Source organism: Panthera pardus, unplaced genomic scaffold (genome assembly GCF_024362965.1).
Source record: "Panthera pardus isolate Hobbes unplaced genomic scaffold, ASM2436296v1 HiC_scaffold_11, whole genome shotgun sequence".
Lineage (NCBI taxonomy): Eukaryota > Metazoa > Chordata > Mammalia > Carnivora > Felidae > Panthera > Panthera pardus.
The window spans coordinates 7,243,270-7,264,081 of NW_026526666.1; the positions used below are offsets into that span (position 1 = coordinate 7,243,270).

Below are 20,812 nucleotides of genomic sequence, written 5' to 3' on the forward strand. Positions count from 1 at the left end.
CTCAACCACGTGCAAGAACTGGCAAAGGGTTATGGGAGTGGGTTATGGGATATTGACAAGCCCACCGTTGAAATGCACGCCACACTAGGAGTAGAGCCCAGGACAGTGAGCGTGGCCTGGTGGACTGGACAACAGGAACATTCAAGATCGAGGGATCACAGTGAGGATGAAGATTAGGTTCAAGAGACACAAGGGAACTTAAAAGGGGAAAGAAGGAAGAAGCTGTGGTCATGAGGAAAATCAGAGTGGACAATCAAAAAGGGAAAAGAGGGGCACACGGATGGCTCAGTCAGTTGAGTGTCTGACTTGGGCTCAGGTGTGATCTTGCAGTTCGTGAGTTCGAGCCCCACGTCGGGCTCATGAGTGTCAGCCTGTCAGCGCAGAGCCCTCTTCGGATCCTCTGTCCCTTCTCTGCCCCTCCCCTGCTTGTGCTCTCCCCCACAAATAAATAAATGTTAAAAGAAAAAAAAAACGGTAGAAGAATTCTGAGTGACAACAAGGTCCAGGTATGGCCATTAAATCTCACACAGTGGGATTTTCCTAGGGGCTGAGCTTACCGTAGAAGGCCCTCCCTGAGTCTTTGCTGGCCCAGGCTGGCTGCCGCAACATGAGGGAGGGGCAGGGTGTCGAACAGACCACGGGGCGGGGAAGGGCGGTCCAGTCATGCAAGCCTTGTTCTCACCTAACATCTATCTCAGGTGATATCTGGCTCTGGTCTGTAGCTGCTCATACCTGCTCATGGGCATGGGGTAGCCTTCATCCAGGGCAAGGCGGAGCTAGTATCCATATGCCGTGGGTCAAACAAGAACCCGGTGACACAAACAACACTGACTCCACCGGAACTGACAGGCTCTTCAGGAACAACCCGCCTTCACTTAGCTTCTGGTGCTGAGATAACCATTACCTCCGGCACAATGGACAGGAGCGTGAGGACAACAGGAGAGATGCAGGGCCCCCAGCGGCTGAAAAACGCAACTGCAAGCCACTTCTTAAAAGACTGGTTCATGAGGGCCCCTGTTGGGATGAGCACTGGGCGTTGTATGGAAACCAGTTTGACAATAAATTTCATATTAAAAAAAAAAAAAAGACTGGATCACGAACTGACTGAACTTCTTCCTAGTAAAATGCTGTATCCTATAAGCATGACATCGCTTCCAGTCCCGGGGCCTCTGAGAGACCCCGGGGTGGGGGCAGAGCCTTGCGAAATCTTTAATTCTAAGTTATGAAATCGTGGGGGTTCTCTACTGTGTCAGCTCGGCTAAGCTGGCACTACATCTCCCAGCATCCTCCTCCCTGTGCAGCTCCGGGTTGAGAGGAACCCAGAATTTTTCAGAAGCACCTGTGAGACTTGGGAGGCAGAGGGAAGGGAAGCTGCAGCCATTACGCTCTGGTGGTCGCCATGGCTAAAGATGGCGAGAGACAGATGCGCGGGCACTCGCGGGCACTAGTTTTGTCCCGGTTTTTCTTTCTGCTCCAGGTTTCTTCCCAAGCACTATCCCTAGCGACCAGCGTGACCCCAAGACCACCACCGGCTCGGCTGCAAAGTCAGAGGCGGTAGCTCTAAACAGGCTTTTCCCAGACCCTTTGCCACCCCCTCCCCCGCTTCACTGTCCCACTCTGCATGGCTCCCAGGTCCTCTGTAAGCCCCAACCTGGCCACCGGTGCTTCAGGAGGCCTGACCGGTGGTTTTCCTCGGCTCCTCTGGCTCCCCCTTTCAAGCCTTCACTTCCTCAGCATCTCCCATAATTGTGTAAAGATTAATTCCTCTGACACAGGCCTTGTTCCACCATATTTACAGTGGCTCTGCTTCCCTGATGGAACCCTAACGGACACAGTAGGCCAAGTATTGAGCAGACAGCTTTGCCCTCAAAGACTCAGTAATGGACAGAAACCACCTTACATTTATAGCCCTGCTTTACAGTTTGCAAAGCCTGCTCACATGATTTAATACTCAACCTTGAGAGGATTAAATAAGGAAACTGAGGTTCCGAGAAGTTAGGTGGCCAAATGACACGCGCAGAGACCACTTTGAGGCAACCTGCGCTAATGAGTAACCAAAATAACTCTCTACGTGTAGAATGATTTAAACAATTCTCTGCCCAAGGACCAGAGACAGAAAAGGCTGCGGCAAGATTTATCCAGAAGGATTAGTTTGGAGCGTTCTGTAAAATTAACAGCTGCTAGCGGCCCAAGCACTGAGCAGCATCCCTCACTGCTCAGCCATTTTCAATTCTCCCCATGTTCGAACTGGCCAGCGTGGTCTGCCAAGTTCTGGGAGAACACCTGGCCCTCCTTTCAGCCTCTAGTTTCAAGAGAATGGGGGATTCACATTGGGTTTAAACTCGCATTTGTGCGTGGAAGGCACCTGAGACAGTCGTCGGTGAAATACTCCCCTACTCCTACCGTAGCCAGCTTTGTCCTCTCTATTTTACTGTCTCCGGTACCCTTTCCCTGCTCTTTCTTAGCCTTGTCCACCCTTCTTCCCTAGCGAGGCCTCACTCAAGCCCACCCTTGACACCTCTAGGCACACTGCCAGTTGCCATGGGTGGTGTGGACGTCCCTGCCCATCTTCCCCACTGAGGCTCAGTAAGCAATACACTGTGGTGGTCTTCAACAGAAGACTCTGGGTTCACACGCCCTTTAAGGAGAAGACTTTAGCTCTATCAGTCTGATATTTCACACACCTACCGTGTGCTAAACCACATCACCAGGTAAGGTGACTGAGCCAACACCTAGCCAAGTGCCAGAGCTGAGGAGGCGGAAACAGTGTGGCAGCTTTGCAGAAAGGCCAGGAGGAGAGGAGTTCTCCAACAATGGGAATCCTAAGATATAAGTAAATAAAGGACAGGAGGGGCTTAAAGCATTCTAGGGAACACAGCACCTGAAAAAACAAAACAAAACAGACACTCACCTACAACATCAGACTTAAACTCCTCCAGGTGGCATTCAAAGCGCTTCCCAATCTTACGATTTTCTCTCCCGTCCCAACCCTTTCCCTCTGGAGAGGCCCTCAGCTCTAGCCGCAAAAATGCCCTTACAAATGGGTCAATTTCCCTACCCTTGCTCTCCCCTCTGCCTGAAACAAATACCCCACCCCTTCTCTGTCAGACAAAACCCCGATGATCGACAAGATTCAGTAAGCTCATAGAAGTTCACCTGACGGAAGCCGTTCCTGATCCCCAACCTCCCCCTTCCCCCCGCCTCAGTCCCCAGCCAGAGTTGTGAATGTGCCTCTGAGGGGCAACTCGGCTCAGCCACCGCTCGTAGGAAGCTCGTGTGCTGCCCTCATAGGACTGTGAGCCCCTTGAAGGGGCAGATCGTTGCCTCCTCATCGCCACATTCCCAGCCCAGCAACGTGCCTGGTGACAAAATGACTGATCACTTCTGCCTCAGTGGGCTTTGGCAAACTGGAATGTCAGAACCCAAACTGATCTTTGGATCATCGTCTAGGGGGGTGAACAGGAGTTACTTCATCTCACTGATATCAGAAATGACCCCTGATCAGTAACTTCCAGAAGAGCTCTTTGCTAAGCTCAGCGCAGAAAGCAAAGAGCACAGGGCTAGGGCACCTGTCACACACAGCATCGGTCAAGAACACCGTGGGGTGGGGACCTCGGCACCTCGGGAGGCGATGCAATCCCAATATTCCAAAGCCCACATTTTGACACCTCAGGGTTATTATCACTCAGCCGTGGGGCTAGAGGAGCCAACACAGCTGGGTGCTTTGGATCCTTATAAAAGGTTCTCGTTCCAGACACGGCACCAAAGCCTAAAAAACGCACAGACAGGTACAGAGGAGACAAAGGTAGTAACACACACAGGTATGGAGCATTATGTCCGTCACCTTACCTCTCCTGCAAGAGCGCCTCCGTCTAAACCAGCCCCCAATACTCTCCCTTCTCTCCACATGTTTTCGTCTCGAATGATCTCGGACACCTCTTCAACGTCACCTCGCTTCCCGTGTGTGGGTCACGCCTCCACATCTAGACTGGCAGCTACAGGGGTCAAGGGACTGTGTCTACATCCCTATGTGCCCAGAGCTCTAGAGTAACGCCTGGCACAGGGTGGAGAGGAAGTAGTAGTTACGAAGGAGGCAAACAGAGGGGCGAGCCACGGGCCGCAGGCAGCAGCACACTGCCCCTTCCCTCAGACGTGGCCAGAGCTGGCTGCTGGCCGGAGCAGGGGTGACAGGCCCGCGGGCTGTGGTCTGGACTGACCCCGCCACGGGGCCCCTGAGGCTCGCACTGGGAGTAGAGAAGCCTGCTTCTCCACGCTGTGAGCACGAGGAAGCCCAGGAAGGGAGGAGATGCCAGTTGGGGATGGGAGAGGTTGTGTCAACCCCACAAAGGGAGGAAGGGGTGGAGGTGGCGGAAAGACAATAGCCAGAGCCCACGAGTCGTCGGTCCTCCACACCAGCTGCCAAGGAAAAAAACTGAGGAAAACCTCCTAAGCAAGACTGGAGGCTTTCCCGTCCCTTCTTTTTCACGTGTGGACTCCATTTTCTCCTAGCCCACTCCACAGCCCTCTGTCCTAGAAATGGAGTCACAGGCAAGTCCACAGAAATACTGTGGTAGTCACAAAAAGAGACCGCAAGCACGCGTACAAAAGAGAGGACACACAGGTCACCTCTGAATCCTGTGATTAAGGTTCCACAACACAGATTTTACATGTGCATCTCACAGAGGTGCGGTACATGCCCTCTACAGTACACACGCTATTTGCACACGTATATATGCAAGATATCTACAGACGTTTTCTAAGCACACACACTAATCTAATCGTCCGCAGGCTTGCATGCCTACACGCCGGGGTAAACAAAAACGGACACCGTCCCGTTTTCACGGGCCTTCCAGCTGGGGTGAGATAAAACCCTTCCTAATAAACAGACCATCAATTGATGGCTGTGCTGTGAAGGAACATGGCTCAACGAGAGCCAATGACAAAGGAATGTGCTACAGGCAGCCTCATCCTGGATCAGAACGTGTCATCCTCTCTCAGGGCAGCAAGGCTTGACCTGAGCCCCAGAGACTCAAACAAATGGAATTAATTCCAAGATGACATATGAACAGAAGAGGGGCACTGCATACATAGGCTGTAGAGTCGGTTCCTAAGGGCATGGAGTGAGGGTGACTGGGGAAAACGATCACGGGTTCCGTTTTCACACTTGTCTGTTCTGAGGCCCGGATGCCTTCGATGAACGTGCTGGACAGGACACAGAGCTCGTGTGAGCACTGCTGTTTCCTTAGGACCAAACTCACACCCGGCCTTGGGGTTAACTGCCGTAAGGCTCGTGGATCCTGAGGCTACAACTGGGCAGTATACCCCCACCTTGCTACACCGCTATGATATTCCGGAGATGCGCCCACACAGCTCCCTCCTCTGCCACTTACGAGCCAGGTACAACACTTGAGCTGAGACTCATCCTGGTGTTTCGACTGCACGAGGTACAACCCTTGAGCTGAGACTCATCCTGGTGTTTCGACTGCACGCTTATTTGCGGGATAAATTGTTATTAAAGCGGGGGCTCTGATGAACGGACCACGCAGTTGCATAAACTGGGTTTCCAGAGAAAAGCATCTAAAATCCCCCTTCTCTCCTCTACGAGGTATCTGTGTCTCTTATCAGGTGTTAGTCCTTTGAAGAAATGTTCTGATCGACCACCTATGGGGAACATCAGTAATTGTTTTGTGAGCCATTTTCCTTGTAGGAAACAACCCAGAATAGGATTAGGGCCTGACTTACCACCTTAATTTAGCAGGCGAGCTCCCTGCAAGCCCCAGCAGACCTCACCAGCCTTATGCACGTGGGCTCTGAGCTGCTATGTGGGCACAGACAACACCTCTCAGGGTGACTTTGCTCACATTCGTCCTCTCCGCCAACCTCCCCTCCTCAGAGCTTAATATCCACATCCCCTGAGGTCTCTTGTACCGTTCCAGTTTAAGTCAGCTAATTCCCGGACGGAATGCCAACCGGCACGACACCGATCTACTCCCACCTCTGAGACACTGTGCGGGTCATTTTCCTAACTTGAAATGCTCTGCCTGCTCCTGGCTCAAAGTGCTTTCTAGTCCCACCTGCTCCGTGGAGCCTTTCCATAATAACAGCTCCTGGCCTCGCTTTTGTCCCTGGGATCCTGACAGCCCCATATGCACAGCTATCTAATGATTCAGCCACTTCGACGTTTCAAAAGCACCGGCGATCCACTCTGTTATAACGGGTTCCGTCTCCACGTTGGCCCCCCCTTTCCTAGTTCCTTTGTAATTTCCCAGTGTCGGAAACACAGTAAATAGTCCCTAAGTGCTGCTGAAGCACTAAAAGGTAAGCTCCCGAGGAAAAGCAGGAACGTCTCATACGGCAGAGTAGGGTAGCAACTGGGCACAAATCATTTATCCACAACCGCCACCACTTTGCGCAATCCAGGGGCCCGCCACATGCCAGGCTCTGGGCTAGGCACCGTGGCCTGAGCTTCAGGCTTACTGCACGGATTCCTCAGTCGAAGATGACGGACTACGGTGCCCTGTAATAAATAAGAAAACATTTGGATGTGCCAGCCTTCGGAAAATGGAAAAATGAATCGCCATGCCCAAAGTGGCTTGGCTTCGCTTTCTGAAGTCCTCGCCGCAACAGAAGCAGAGCGGCAGCGCACTGGACAGACACCAAATCGGCTGGCAGTCCGCTCTTAGGACATCCTGGGGGACGGTGCATTCATACCGCACGAGCCAGCCCTTCACCTTCAAACACATGCAAGAACTCACTCCTGGAAGGCTCCTGGTAAGCCTGGGAAAATCTCCACATCCAAGATGAGTGAGGAGCACTGTTAGGTCAGCAGCACACATTACATCTCAAGGCAGCCAGGACGCAGCAAAGACCAAGGCCACAGCAACAACACGGAGGTCCTCCGGGTACACCCTTTTCGTTGCTATCACATTCAACGTCGTTTTTACCTTCCTCCTTCAGACTAACAGAATGAAAAGGAAGAAAGTCCCCACACACGAGAAACACATTTCTGAGCCAGTTAAGGCTCTTGATTGGAAATGTCGGAATTTCGACCCTCTTATCCTTTAGGCAAGTGGAAAATCCAAACTAGTGTCGATATGTGGACACATTTAAAGATGTCTTTGTCTCTTCTCACTATGGGGTGGAGACTGTTAGGAAAAAGAGAGTCTATGCAAAGTAACCGTCTCCCAGGCTCTCTCCTAGATTGGAAGGCTAAATGTGGAAGAAAACACAAGTCACATTTCTGAGGGCTGAGACTTGATTATCTCCACCCCGACTCACTCACTAATGGCTGATTTCCTCAACAACACTTGCAAACAACCGAATCGGTAATAAGAAAATGTCCGCCATCTAGAAATGCCTAATTGGTTTTACGGTTTCTGCAACTTCTCCCAGAAAGTCCGTCTGAAGGCGCAGTTGGCCTGGTGGTTGGGATACCTCCGTGACCTCAAGAACCACAGGGAAAGATACCCTGTTTCCCAGCACGGGAAGTGGTCTGGAAGGAGGAAGCAGTTACCAACACGGACACAGAACAACAAACAATTCCCAGAGCCCTCTGGGTCCCCAGCCGTCCCTCTGTGGAAAGGTGCCAGGCAGGTGAGAGGTGAGAGGCGCAGGCTATAGACAGGAGGAGAGCTGGGGAAGATAGGCTAGGAGCCAGGGACCCCAGGGCTGGACCAAGCAGCCCATATGGCCGCCAGCAGGGGTCAGCGCGGATTCCAGCAGTTCTGGAGATGGAAGGGGGCCTTTGGGATCAGCTAGCCCAGGCCTTACTGGACTGAGGCTAAGAGCTAGTCAGCAACTTGTCCAAGGTCACAAAACTAGTGAGTGGAAGATCAGGGCCAGAATCTGCACCTGCTGTTTTAAAAGACAAGGAAACACATGTTATCACATTTTGGCTAATTGTATCAATTCCTCTGTCTGTTTTCCAACCCAGGTCAGACTCTGCATATCTGTACTGACACAGAGAAGCAGAACAGCCTACTGTGGTAACACGCCCAGACTCTGGAGCCAGGCAGTGTGGGCTTGAATCCCAGCAGCTCCGCCACTGCCCGTAACCTGGAGCAGTTTGCTCCATGTCTCTGCGACTCAGTGTTATCATCTCTCAAATGGGGGTGGTAACAGCACCTGCCTCATGGGTTCTGAAGCTTGCTAAAGGACTTCATATACGGTAAGTGCAGTGCCGGGCACAAACTAAGTGCTATGTAAGAGGTAGGGAGGAATTTCTTAGGGAGGAATAATCCCCATATTGGCTTCTCCCTGGCATACCTGCTCTCCAGCCCCCAACTCCTGCTAGTCACAGGATCCTGCCTTTTCCCTACAACACCTGGACGCGATATAATTGCCACCACAACAGACCTACGTGAACCGCATCCTTCGTGGCCAACTGAGCGCCTGTCACATTCCCATAGAGCCCACCCCAGCTCACTTCTAGCTCTAACCCTGACCACAGCCTTTGCCTCAGACAGAGCTCACCAAGGGAAGCCAAGGCCACCAGATACATGCCAAGCTCTCTTCCAGGCCAGTGCTTCTCAAACTTTAGCAGGCATTTGAATCCCCTGGGGATCCGGTTAAAACACAGACTCTGACTCCACAGACTGGAGTGCAGGCCCTGAGATTCTCCCTGATGCCACCAACGCAGCCGGTCCCTGAACCCCACTTTGAGTAGCAAAGGTCTAAGGAGCACAGAAAGTGTAGTGTTTGCATTTTTCTAGATTTTTATCTTCATGACAAACCTGCGAGCGAGATATTAGTCCCACTTGACAGATGTAGAAGCCAAGGTCAGAGAGGTGAAGAAACCCGTCCGATGTTGGAGGGCTGCTAAAGGGCACATTCCAAAGCCTGATCCCTACTTGGCCTCCATGAAGTGATTTCCGAGAGCAGAAAGAGTTTAGAAAAAGCACATGGAATACAAACTGCTGAAATCTTCTTAGCCGGTGAGCATGAGATAAAGATGGGTTATAAAAATGGCCACAAAGTCCCTGTGCTGGAAGTCCCACCTAGCAGCTGAAGGTCTAAAAGCAGCCATCAGAAAGGAGGCTAATTCCACCAATCAACATGGAAGAAGACGTCCAGAGGAACACGGGAAACACTTTCAGTTTGTGCAGAGAAAGGGAACACACGGACAACCTCTATCGGGCATGTCTGGGGACTCTGTGACCACTCTTCAGGCTAAAAAGGCTGCAAGCGTGGCCGAGCCCATGGTTCCCGTGCCACAATGCTCCCTGCACATCCCCCCTCCACCTCGCCCTTCCCTCCTCTCGGGGAGACTGCCTGGCACTCCGACCTCCAAGGCCAGGGCGCTCTGGAAGCCTCCCACCCTGCTGCCTCCCGTCCCTGGAGTGCAGCCCCAGCAATCATCCTGTAGCAGCCCTCCGCCCCGCTCAGCCTGGCCTCCCAGCAGGCAACACCCTGAAAAGGTGGGCTGTGGCACCTGCTATGGCGGTCCCACTTCACTCACTCCTCGACGTCGGCGATTCCACCTCGTCCTTCACTGTTGGGTCAGAATCACAATCTCGCAATCCAAGGCTTCTCTTCGCCTTGATCTTCCTGCATTTTCAGCAGCATTTGACCAACCCCCATAGCGGGTCTCCTCAAACCCTCTCTGCTTGCTTCTGGCAGGGGGCTCTCCTGGATCTTCCTCCAGCCCTGACTATTCCTTCTAGAACTCTCCTTTCCTGGTCCTGCTCCCTAGCTGCTGCCATCCCCGGCTGCATGTCCTTGACCCTCACCTCCATCATCCAGGAGGTGCTGCACCCTGTGGGGACACCACCCACCACACACCCATGCATCCCGTCCCACCCGAGGGACGGCAGACCTGAGTCAGCTCGGTTCACTGTGCAATCGGCAGTCAAAACAATGCCTGGGCCGAGGAGTGTGCACGCTCTCAGTAGTCACTGAATGGATAAGTGACCTCTCACCAGGTCACTGGACTGCTCAATTTCCACCTTCAAACAGCACCTCCCAAGGCCAGAACGGGGCGAAAGGGTTGTGGTTCACCGGTAAGAGACAACTAGCAATCGCGGTCAAACCGGAGCGCACACGGGAAGTGATAATATCTGCAGGGCCTTCTTCAGTAAACAGGGCGTCTGGTTTAGAGGCAGCTCCGACCTGTGGGCTCCGGGGGCTGAGAGCATCTGCATCATGACACTGGCTCCTCTTACCATGGCCGACAGGCTGCGAAGTTCTGGCCCAGTCCCGCTCTACATAAGGATGGAGAAGAATCGTTACCAGGACATTCTTGGCTTGGTGTCACTTCTATTTTAAAAATTTTTTTAAATGTTTTCTTTATTATTGAGAGACAGAGAGAGACAGAGCACGAGTGGGGGAGGGGCAGAGAGAGGGGCATAGAATCTGAAGCAGGCTCCAGGCTCTGAGCTGTCGGCACAGAGCCCGACGCGGGGCTCGAACCCACAGACCGCGAGATCATGACCTGAGCCGATGTCGGACGCTTAACCGACTGAGCCACCCAGGCGCCCCTTGGTGCCACTTTGAAGGTCTGAGAAGTAACCCAACCATCTGCACACTGCTTCTATTTCATTAGGATTCAAAGGGAGCACCCATTCTGAAATGCGTCCTGAACCCTTCAACGTAATCCTGTCCTTCGCAGTGCCGAGAAAAATTCATCTGAGACACAGCAACCCTAGCCAGTGTTTCTCGACTCCCCTGAAATATCCCGAATGATGCAAATGCTCACGTTCCAGCTGCTTATAAAGGTGCAAAGCAGGATGCAATTAAGGTCCCAGAAACATCATACTTAAACTTGAATCATGCTGCTGAGCGACTCCATAATCTCACACAAACACTTAGGGAGCATTGTGGAGAAATCAGCATTCGAAGAACACAAACGTGTACACGGTGCCATTATCTCTAGTCTCCGGGAAATCACATTGCCGGTCCGCAACTGCGTTAACGACCGGGTCTCATTCTGGTGCTTTGCAAAGACTCTACAGTTGGGGGGGGGGGGGGGGAGGGGGGAGTGATTATTCCAAGACCTAAAAACCACTGACTGTGCCAACTGCAGCACTTCGCCTTTTCCAGAAGATAAATTATGAAGCGTCTTTGCCAGTTCAAGTTATTTTCCCAAGGCACAGAGTCATATGGCCTTGCTCCCCTGCCTTTAAGGAAGCAAGGCAATTAAACTGACCGGCTACGAAGTGCCCTGACAGGTTCCCCCCAGCTGCATTTGATATAAAGTGAGATGCAGACACACTGCCGGACAAGCACACAGCTTCTGGGACTTCCACACACCGTGCCGATATGAAAATGTATGTTCAATCTACGGGGGGGAAAAAAAACGCTAAAACAAAATAGTCATACGAATGCCGACCGGCCGGACCGCCTTGTAAGGAGCCATCACTGACAACTAGGCTTCCTATTCAGCAGGCTAATAAGAATAATTATAGCCAGGGCAGGCATTAATCAGCTTGGCAGATACAGGAATTCTGTTAACAAGGCTAAAATGAGTGCCAAGGAATCTCTGAAGGCCACGGCACTTCAAAGACCGTTAAGCTGGATGCATTCACTAGGTTCCTCCTGCCAGCCTTCCCCTCCTCCCATGCTTTCTGGAGGAAGTTGCCCTTGGGTCCCTGGTGACCTGCTAAGGGTTGCAGAGTTGCCACATTTGGGAGGTGGCTCCTGCGACGGCCCCTTCAGGAATTGCACTTGGACTGCACTTGTCCCAGACCCTCCTCTGTTTGACTGCGCTCCGAGTGTCCAAATGCTGCCGCCCTTTTCTGGCGAAACTAATCTCAAGCAACAAACAGCATAAGGTGATGGCGAACATCGGTCAACTTTTCCATGGTAACAGGCACAGTGGACTCCAGTGATCAAATCCTGGCTCCACCATGGAACAGCTGAATGACTCGGGACACGGGAAGTCAGTTTCCTCGTGTGCAACATGGGGAAAAGAACAGCACCTTTCTCAACGTATTGTGAGGATTCAGTAAGAGAATGCACAATAAAACCTGATGCTTGATATGCGCTCTAGAAACAGCAAATATCGTTACTGTCACGTGCAGAGCCCTCTACAGAAACGAAAAGAACCGGGGCGCCTGGGTGGCTCGGTCGGTTGAGTGTCCGACCTTGGCTCAGGTCATGACCTCGCAGTCGATGGGTCTGAGCCCCGCGTCGGGCTCTGTGATGACAGCTCAGAGCCTGGAGCCTGCTTCGGATTCCGTGTCTCCCTCTCTCTCTGCCCCTCCCCTCACTCACACTGTCTCTCTCTGTCTCAAAAATAAACAAACGTTAAAAAAATTTTTTTTAAAAAGAAACAACAAGAACCAATGAAACATTCAGTATATGGACACACGCACATCATGTGAGTGGCTGAGCTTGGGCCATGCAAGGGTGGGCATATTTGCTTTTTACCTTACATCCTTTGTAACTGACAGAGACTGCTGGTCCTCCCCCCATCCCCCCCCCCCCCCCCCCCCCCCCCCGCCCCAGCCAAATCCACTCTTCTCTTCCACAGCAGCTGGCACTCCATTGCTGCCAGGCCACTTTTTCTCAGCTTCCCTTGCAGCTAGGGTGACCAGACCAAGTTCTCTTGAATGGAATGTGTACAGAAATGATGAGCGCCCCTTCCAAGCCTGGGCTATGAAACCCCCAGGTGTTCTCCTCTATGATCTTTCCTCAATATGGGGCTGGCACAGTGATGGTGACAACCAAGCTGACATTAGGTGGGCTGAAGACAGGGGACTGCCATCAGCCAGGGTGCCAGAAGGGCTGCGAGGGGCAGGGATACCTTTAACATCCCCTTGGGACTGTTTGGAAAGACACTTCTATATCGTTTGAACCACTATGCTTCGAGAATCTTTCTTAAAGCAGTCTGGCCTAATTAGTACAAAATTCTTCTATCCTATTTGAATTTTAAAATATAGATGTAATGCTTTTGTCATTTAAAAACGATTTCGATGGATTTGCAAGTTATTCCTTTCTTTAAAGACACACATGAAGAATATCTGAATCCCTCCCCAGATCTTTGTACCTTTCACTCTCTAATCCATGCTGTGTGTTAGCAAGACATACCTCCTCGAATACATCCCCATGTTGTGTTCCTCTCACCCTGAGATCTTTGTTTTTTTTTTTTAATGTTTATTTTGTTTTCGAGAGAGAGAGGGAGACAGAGTCCAAAGCAGGCTCCAGGCTCCAAGCTGTCAGCACAGAGCCCGACGCGGGGCTCAAACTCACAAACCACAAGATCATGACCTAAGCTGAAGTCAGCACTTAACCGACTGAGCCACCCAGGCGCCCCTTACCCTGAAAGCTTTTAATGGCTACCCATTACCCACAGATTGAGGGATATATACGTGTATTCATTCAGTCAGCCAACACTTACCAAATACCTACTATGGGCCAGGTGCCCTGTTAGTAGTAAGGATACTACAGTGAACAAGATGACCATGGTCCCTGGCTCTAGGGTTATAATCAGGGTGGGGATTTAGCCCAGAAACAGACAATTATATACAGTGAGATAAATAAGTGACACGACTGGAGAATACACCCATGAGGCCAACAAACCCATCCCTCGAAGCCCAGACTTCTCAGCACAGCACAGAAAGCCTTCAGGACCTACCCCACACCCACCTTTCCCCTCCCACCTGTTCCTCCTCCCTCCAGCTCCAAGGAGCTTCCCTGCCCTTCCTGAAGCAGCCACACACTCTCACTCATCTGAACTTGATGCCTTCCCACAAGTGTGCATTTCCTGGAATGCTCTCCTACCCCTTCTTTCAAAATTCTAATTATCCTCAAGGCTCAGCTCAAATGTCACCTCTTCAGCAAAATCAACCCCAACCCCAAGTCAAAATTAATCATCCTCTTCCTTGCTTCCTACCAGCACATGGTTCCTCTGTCAGGTATTTCATTCTGTCTTATAGTTAGCTGTTTCATTATTTGTCCATCCACCCGCACCGACCACTCCATGAGGCATCCATCTGGGACGTTCTGTGGGCTCTAATGGGTATTCGAGAAATGCTGTATTTGAATGGATGGACAAGACGGGTCAGACGCAGGCAACAGAAGTGAAAGCCTTCTCTGCGAAGCTGAGTGGATTCTGATGTGATCACGGAGAGGCAGACGTAGGAAAATTTCATGGAGGAAGCGAGTTTTAGGGGGAAAGGGAATACACAGGCGAGAGGGGAGAAGCAGGAAAAACATTCCTAGGCCATGGGAAATAGAAAGTCCAGAAGGTTCACATACATTCTATGCAAAGGACAGCAAACATTACCTAGAATGAAGTATTTGATTCAGAGGGAAAATCAGAGAGAAGAGACCACAAGGGGCATAGCAGCCTTGGAGGAAAAAAATCATAAAGAACCAATGAGCACAGGTGGGACCCCCAAAAACGAACCTTCTGGACAATGATGAACTGAGAAGGGAGGTTGGAGGAAAAGGTCAACCAGGAAGATGTCAGAAGTTATCTGTGGGGGGAACTATCAGAACCTGGGCTAGTAGGATAGTAGCTGCAGAAACAAGAAGAATGGGAAGAAGCTGGAGTCTGTGCTAGGGGAAAAAAGCCACAAAATCGAGGGACTGTGTGAACACAGAGGTCAAAAAAGAGCAGTGACAGCAAGATTACACCAGGATGCAACACAAGAGGAAAGATGAGCTTGTTCATCAACATATTAAGTTTCTGGAGCCAGTACAGCATGGAGGGCTTCCCAGAGGTCACAACGAAGCCACAGCGAGTGTGATGCTGTAGGGCAGAGCTATCATCTGGAATACCAAGCTCAGGAGCTGTTAGAGGAAAAGGCACTAGCTGGTAACACCATAGACGTTCACGTATAATTAACACGAAATGCCCAACCAGCACAGGATACACTGGGACACATATAACCAAGACTTCTACAAGCTGTGCTTTCCCCATTTCTATTTTTGCTCTTGCCAATCTCTTTTCTCCCTTTGCCTTTCCCTCGATGTAGTTACACCCAAGGGCACTCTTTTCAAACTTCCACCTGAGCCCACCATCTGAGCTGGTGCACAGGTTGTAAACTGCACAACTCTAGGGGGAGTCACTCACATTGGCTACAATGTGAATAACGTGGCCTAGAGTTGTGCAGTGCACAATCTGTGCAACCAACCATGGGCCATGGCTTGGTTTGATCCTGATACATCAGTCCATTAACGGGTATGGACTATCACAGCAGAGAACTTCAAGGGTCCTGGCGTGAAGGGGAAAGCCTTAGGATCCGAGACCATACAAGGCATGCTACAAAACTAAGTGAAAGATCTGGAAGCTTTCTGCACATGGTTGCAGCTAAAGCAATATGGCTGGACGAAGTCTCTTAGGGAGTGGATTATAGAAAAAGCCTTCAAAGGTGAAGAAAGAAAACCCAGTAGCAGCTAGAAAGGCTGGCCCACCAGCAGCAGGAGTCGTGGGGGTTGGGACAGTGTGGGCCCTGGTGTCAGCAGAAAAGGAGTGGCTGTGGAAGGCTTCCACTGGGACCTCTGCCTGTAAGTGCAGAGTAGTCATCTGCCCTGTGTGCAGCTGGGGCCTGGCTGGGACAAACACCATACACCATGCATTCTGCAAATGATTCAGATCTGCCTTCTCTCGGGGTTTGGAAGGGAACCCCGGGTCAGGTCGTAGGCCTCCTTCTGTTCTGGTTGACACAGACCAAAGGGATCCAAGAATATTAAAGAACATCAAAGCACTGGGGTCAGAACCTCAGGTACCTTGGTGGTCACTTAACAAACATATGCATTTCTACTGTTGCTAACTGCACGGTTATGTTAAATGACCCTACTATGATAATCACGTAGATTTACACGAAGATGGTGTCTGTGTGTATGGGGTAAAAGGAAAATGGAGAGAAAACACACACACACACCCCAAAGATTCCTTGGGTTGGGGGAAGGCTCTGGGCCAAATTATCCAGAGGCACCCAGATTTGGGGAGGGTGGAAGACAGGGGACAGGAAAGGGAAGAAAAGTAACAGGTAGGAAAAGTTGGAGAAGCCACGGCTCCCAGGTCTTTGTGTGCAAATGTGCAGCTAGGCAGCTTGAAGAAGAGCTGAAGGAAAAGGCTGAGGCAGAATATCGAGCCACCGCCAACATGACGAAGGACGCGCACACCGATTTTTCCTGTAGCGCTCTGGGCCACCCCGTGACCTTCGTAGAAGGAAGTTGGCGGATTCCCTGCCATCCCTGGAAAGGCAACTCAGCGTGGGCTGGCATGTGCCAGGGGCGATTCGGCCCGTCTCGGCTACGGCGGGGCACATCAAAGGCGCATATTTCCGCCCCCCTCCTGGGGACGCGGCTGGGGACCGCGGGCACCTTCCGAGGCCGGGAGTTCAAGGTGAGCCGGCTCCCGGCGGCCAACAGGTAGGGAGGGCTGCGGGGCGGCGGGGGGAAGCCGGCCACGGGCCACTCCCCCGCCCTCCCCGCACAGGTGGGGCGAGGCGCGCGGCCTGGCCGGGCGGCCCCGCCGGATTCGCGCCCCGCTCCGGGCGGCTCGGCGCCGTTCCCCGCCGGCCCGCGCCGCCCGCGTACCCCGCCGCCTCTCCCGGGAGCCGCCCGGCACCTCGGCGCCCCAGGCCGCGCGCCGCAGCTGCGCCCCGCCGAGCCTCCCCCGGGCCCCCGGCGCCCCGCCGAGCCCCGAGCGTGCACTCACCCAGCCCCAGGAGCGCCAGCAGCAGCGGCCTCGGCGCCAGGCGCCCCATGCTCGCCGGGCGGGAGCGGCTCTCCCCCGCCTCCTGCGTCCCCGCCGCCTCTCCTCCTCCTCCTCCTCCAGCTCCGGCTGCTCCAGAGTCCGCGCTCCCCCGCCCGGGCCGCGCGCCTGCTCCGCTCTCCTCGCGAGCCGAGAAATCCCAGCGCTGGGCCGTACGTGAGCCCCTCGCTCCGCGCCGCCCGCCCGCCTGCCCCCGCCCGCCTCCGGCCTCGCGCCTCCCGCCGGCCGGGCACCGGGAGCCGGGCGCCGGAGCCGCCCCGCCGAGCCGAGCGCGCAGCCCCGACCGCTTCCCGAAAGCAAAAGGGAAGAGCCGCAGCGCCCGCCCGCCCGCGCCTCCCATCCGGCGCTCTGCCAGCAACAAACACAAACTTTCCCAAGCCCCTCCCCGCTCCAGGTAACGGAGGCAGCGCCCGGCCACCCGCTTAAAGGGGAGGAGGCGGCGGAGCCCACCCCACTCTCCCCTCGGGCCCCCGCCCCACGACCAACTTTCCTCCGACCTTTAAAAGTTGGCCTCGGAAGGACTCCGCTGGAAGCTCCATCGTTGCAGCTCTCTTCCCCGACAGCCCGCGTCCCGCCACTCTGGACGCACCCACGCGTGTCTGCTGTTCCCTCAGCTGCCTCCCACCCACCCCCACCCCCACCACCGCTCGTCTCCAGCCCAGCACCCCACCGACAAGCCGCCGTGCTCTTGCCAAACATTGTTCAGGTAGGACTTCCCCAGAGGTGAGAGGACTTTAAAGGTCACCGATTCCAACCTCTTCGTGGTACCGAGACCTGGTGTTCAGGTGACCTGCCCAAGGACTCACGGCCTAGTGGCAAGACCAGAGCCTCGATCTCACAGGCTCTTCTCACCGCCCTGTGGCCGGGTGGGCCTCTTCCCTCTCCCGGGTGCCTATGGCATTGATTAGAACACTTCCCACAAATACACCCATGGGGAAAAGACAAAAAAACAAGACCAAAAATCCATGTATGAATAGCTACAGTTCTTGGTATGGAATGTACTCTTAAGACTAAACGGGTGTTGCTTTAAGCGGACACAACTGGTTACCAATACTCTTTTTTTCCCTAGAATAGGGTTCTGAGCTTCCAATTTGAATACAAAAGGCACAGTATTGAAAAAAAGATTGTTAGCGTTCATCGTTTAAAACTTCACAAGGGTGATTCACTTCACAAGGGTGATTCACAAGAGTGCTCCTATAAGGGACCATCGTGGCGTGCCATGCCCCCCCAGCACCAAGGCCTTTCATTAATACACGCAAAACAGATCACAGATGTTAATGGACAAACTGCCTAGGTTGGGGAGGGGAACCCTGTTTTTACTCTGATGCATCATTTCCATTAACAGGTGTGTGGTTAGCCAGGTATGGACCTTCCCAAAAGGGACTCTTAAAGGAGCGCCTGGGTGGCTCAGTGGGTTAAGCGTCCCAGTCTTGATTTCGGATCCAGCCTTTTGGGGCTGACAGGGCGGACAGAGCTTGCTTGGGATTCTGTCTCCCTCCCTCCTTCTGCACCCCCCCCCCATTCCTGCATGCATGTGCATGCATGCTCTCTCTCTCTCAAAATATATAAATCAACATTAAAAAAAATTCATCCCAGGTGGCACAACAATATGAATGTCTTAATGCCACCGAACTGTATACTTAAACACGGTTAAAATGGTAAATCCTAGTTTAACACAATAAAGAAAACATTTTTATTTCATTTTTGCCACCGAGGTGCTCTTCGTTCTGTTCACCCACCCTGAAATCCCTTTCCACTTGCCATCCCATGGAACCCTCTAGAATTTCTCTGGGAAGTTTTTGAATTTAATTCAATCCACCTTAAATGCAAGCCTGATGTTAGGCCTTGGGAGATGCTGGAACCACAGAGAAGAGGAAGGCTGGGCCCCTCCAGAAGCTGGGATCTTTTCCTTTCTTAACCCCACCACAGCGCTTAATGTCTGGACCACACGTCTTGGCACTTGGTCACATTCAAGTGAGCACGTGCTATGGACTGAATGGTTGTACCTACACCCCGCCCCCACCCGCCACAAATTCATGCATTAAAGCCCTAATCCCAAAAGGTATTTGGAGGTGGGGCTTTTAGGGGGTAATTAGGTCCTGAGGATGGGATGGGGCCCTCATGAATGGAATCAGTGTCCTTATAAGATCTCTGCACCATGTAAAGAGACAGCAAGATGATATCTGTCTGCAAACCAGGAAGAAGGCCCTCACCAGGAATTAAACTATCTAGCAGCTTGATCTTGGACTTAAAGCCTCCAGAACTATGATAAATAAATGTTTTTTTTGTTTAAGCTACCTAGTCTATGGCATTTGCCATAGCAGCTTGAGCCGACTAAAATGGTACAACATGCATACTATTCGTATTTTTGTGTAATAAAGCAAAGAGTCGGTGCTAAAAACTCTTTTGTTCAACAAATAAGTACAAGTGTGGACACATGATAGGTCTTCAGCAAATATTTATACAGCGAATTAATGCCAGGCACAGGGCTAGACCCTGGGAATACAGAGATGGACAAGGCATTTCCTGCCCTTGAGGTGCTTAGTGTCCACGCATCATGACTTGGAAGGTGTGACAGCGTAGGCGAGGTGCAGGTGTGACACAGGGAGTGGTCGGTCCCAGGAAAAGTTGTCAAATAAAGCTGATCAGAGAGTATGTCTGTGAAATGAGTTTCGAATGATTGGGAGGTCTTTAGCTGTGAGGTGTAGGGATGTGCTTATAATAGATGTTGTATATTTAACATGATAGGGATTCTTCTCCCCACCCCTCCCCTCTCCACCCCCAGGTGTTATTAAATTAATGGTGCATTTTCAATCATGGAAATAGCAGTGGTTAGTAGTTGAAATGGAAATAATAAATAAGACTGCCCAGGCAGGGCAGGCAGAATGATGACGGAAGTGGATAGCCTGTTGGTAGCGGGCAGTGAGCTGTGTCATGAGAGTCAGCCCAAGTCAGCCGTTTTGTTGCAGAAAATGGGTGTAAATTAATAACTCAACTCCAGACAGTTGCTCATAACCACTGCTCTTTGCATAGCCCTGACTACCAAAGGATAAAATCCTGAAGAAACAGAACACCTGCAGCAGACTAGCACAATTTATTAATTCATGACTCTGGAATCCAATGATGCTTTGCTTATGAAAGATATTTATGCCAGAGTGAGTAACCTCCTATACAGGTAAGGCTTTTGCCCCAACCAATTGTTCTCAGTTTGGTTCATCTGTGGGCTTGCCTAAGGCAAGACTCACTCTCCAGCAACTCTGACCCACACCCAGTCCCCAAGGAGGTGAGTCCTACCCTGGGTTTCCTTTGCCAGATCACAAAGGACCCTTGGAGGCTCTGGTCAAGACAGCCAGGATTTGTCTCTCGATTACGCTTCTCTGTCTTCGGGCATGTCCCCCTGAAAACCCCATGAAGGTCCTCACACTCACTCCTGACAGATATTCCTGCTGAGATCAGGAAAGACGCCCTATTATTTAAAGTTAAGAATGGAATTATTAAAAGGTCCCTGTGAATGAATTTGCTGATTGTTCTAAGATTCACCCACACGTGGTGTGTTAGTGATGCCATCCGCACCAGCCCATGTACGCACGCGCGCGCGCACGCACACACACACACACACACACACACACAAACACACACACACACACACAGTCTCCAGATGCCCCTGGCCCTACTTGAGCAGAGTGGCAAGGGAAGGTGTCCAACCTTTCCATTCCAGTAATCATTCTCGTTAACATAGTTCTTGTTTTCTTTGCAGGTGTCTTTTCCCCCCATTGAAGGTACGGAGGGGGTTACCAATCAAAAAGAAATGTAAGATTTAATCATCAAATTAGAGGATGGAATTAAAAGTTAGAAAGGAAGAGTGGGGAGGGGAAGCCTTCGTTTCCTGATGAGTGACAGTCATTCAAAGCCGGTGAGCCTGTGGAGGATGTTACGAAATGCCCAAGTGACAAACTTAAAGACAGTAAGGGCTTCATCTGTTTGGACTGGGTTAAGCATGGTCCTGCGGAGAGCTGAGCTCTGTGACCTCAGGCCTCAGGCTAGAATGGGAGATAGTGGAGAAAATGTTCTTAGATGACCAGATCTACCCCTCATTGAATGTCCGCCTTCCTTCCCCTTGCCATTACCTCCCACCAGCCTTTCTCA

General features: G+C 51.9%; 1 protein-coding gene and 1 long non-coding RNA gene across 2 annotated transcripts in view; one reads left to right on the forward strand and one right to left on the reverse strand.

Moving 5' to 3' along the window:
* The window catches only part of PTGFRN (prostaglandin F2 receptor inhibitor), a 79,004-nt gene extending 62,011 nt beyond the window's left edge, over positions 1 to 16,993 (reverse strand). The window contains exon 1 of the mRNA XM_053890743.1: positions 16,610 to 16,993. Coding sequence (XP_053746718.1) covers positions 16,610 to 16,658 — 49 coding nt within the window. The 5' untranslated portion in view covers positions 16,659 to 16,993. The remainder of the gene's footprint in view (positions 1 to 16,609) is intronic.
* An 86-nt stretch (positions 16,994 to 17,079) lies between these two features.
* LOC109272138 (uncharacterized) lies at positions 17,080 to 19,018 on the forward strand. The gene is made up of 2 exons (XR_008417871.1): positions 17,080 to 17,372; positions 18,012 to 19,018. It is a non-coding gene; the product is annotated as an uncharacterized LOC109272138 (long non-coding RNA).
* The last annotated feature ends 1,794 nt before the right edge of the window (positions 19,019 to 20,812 follow it).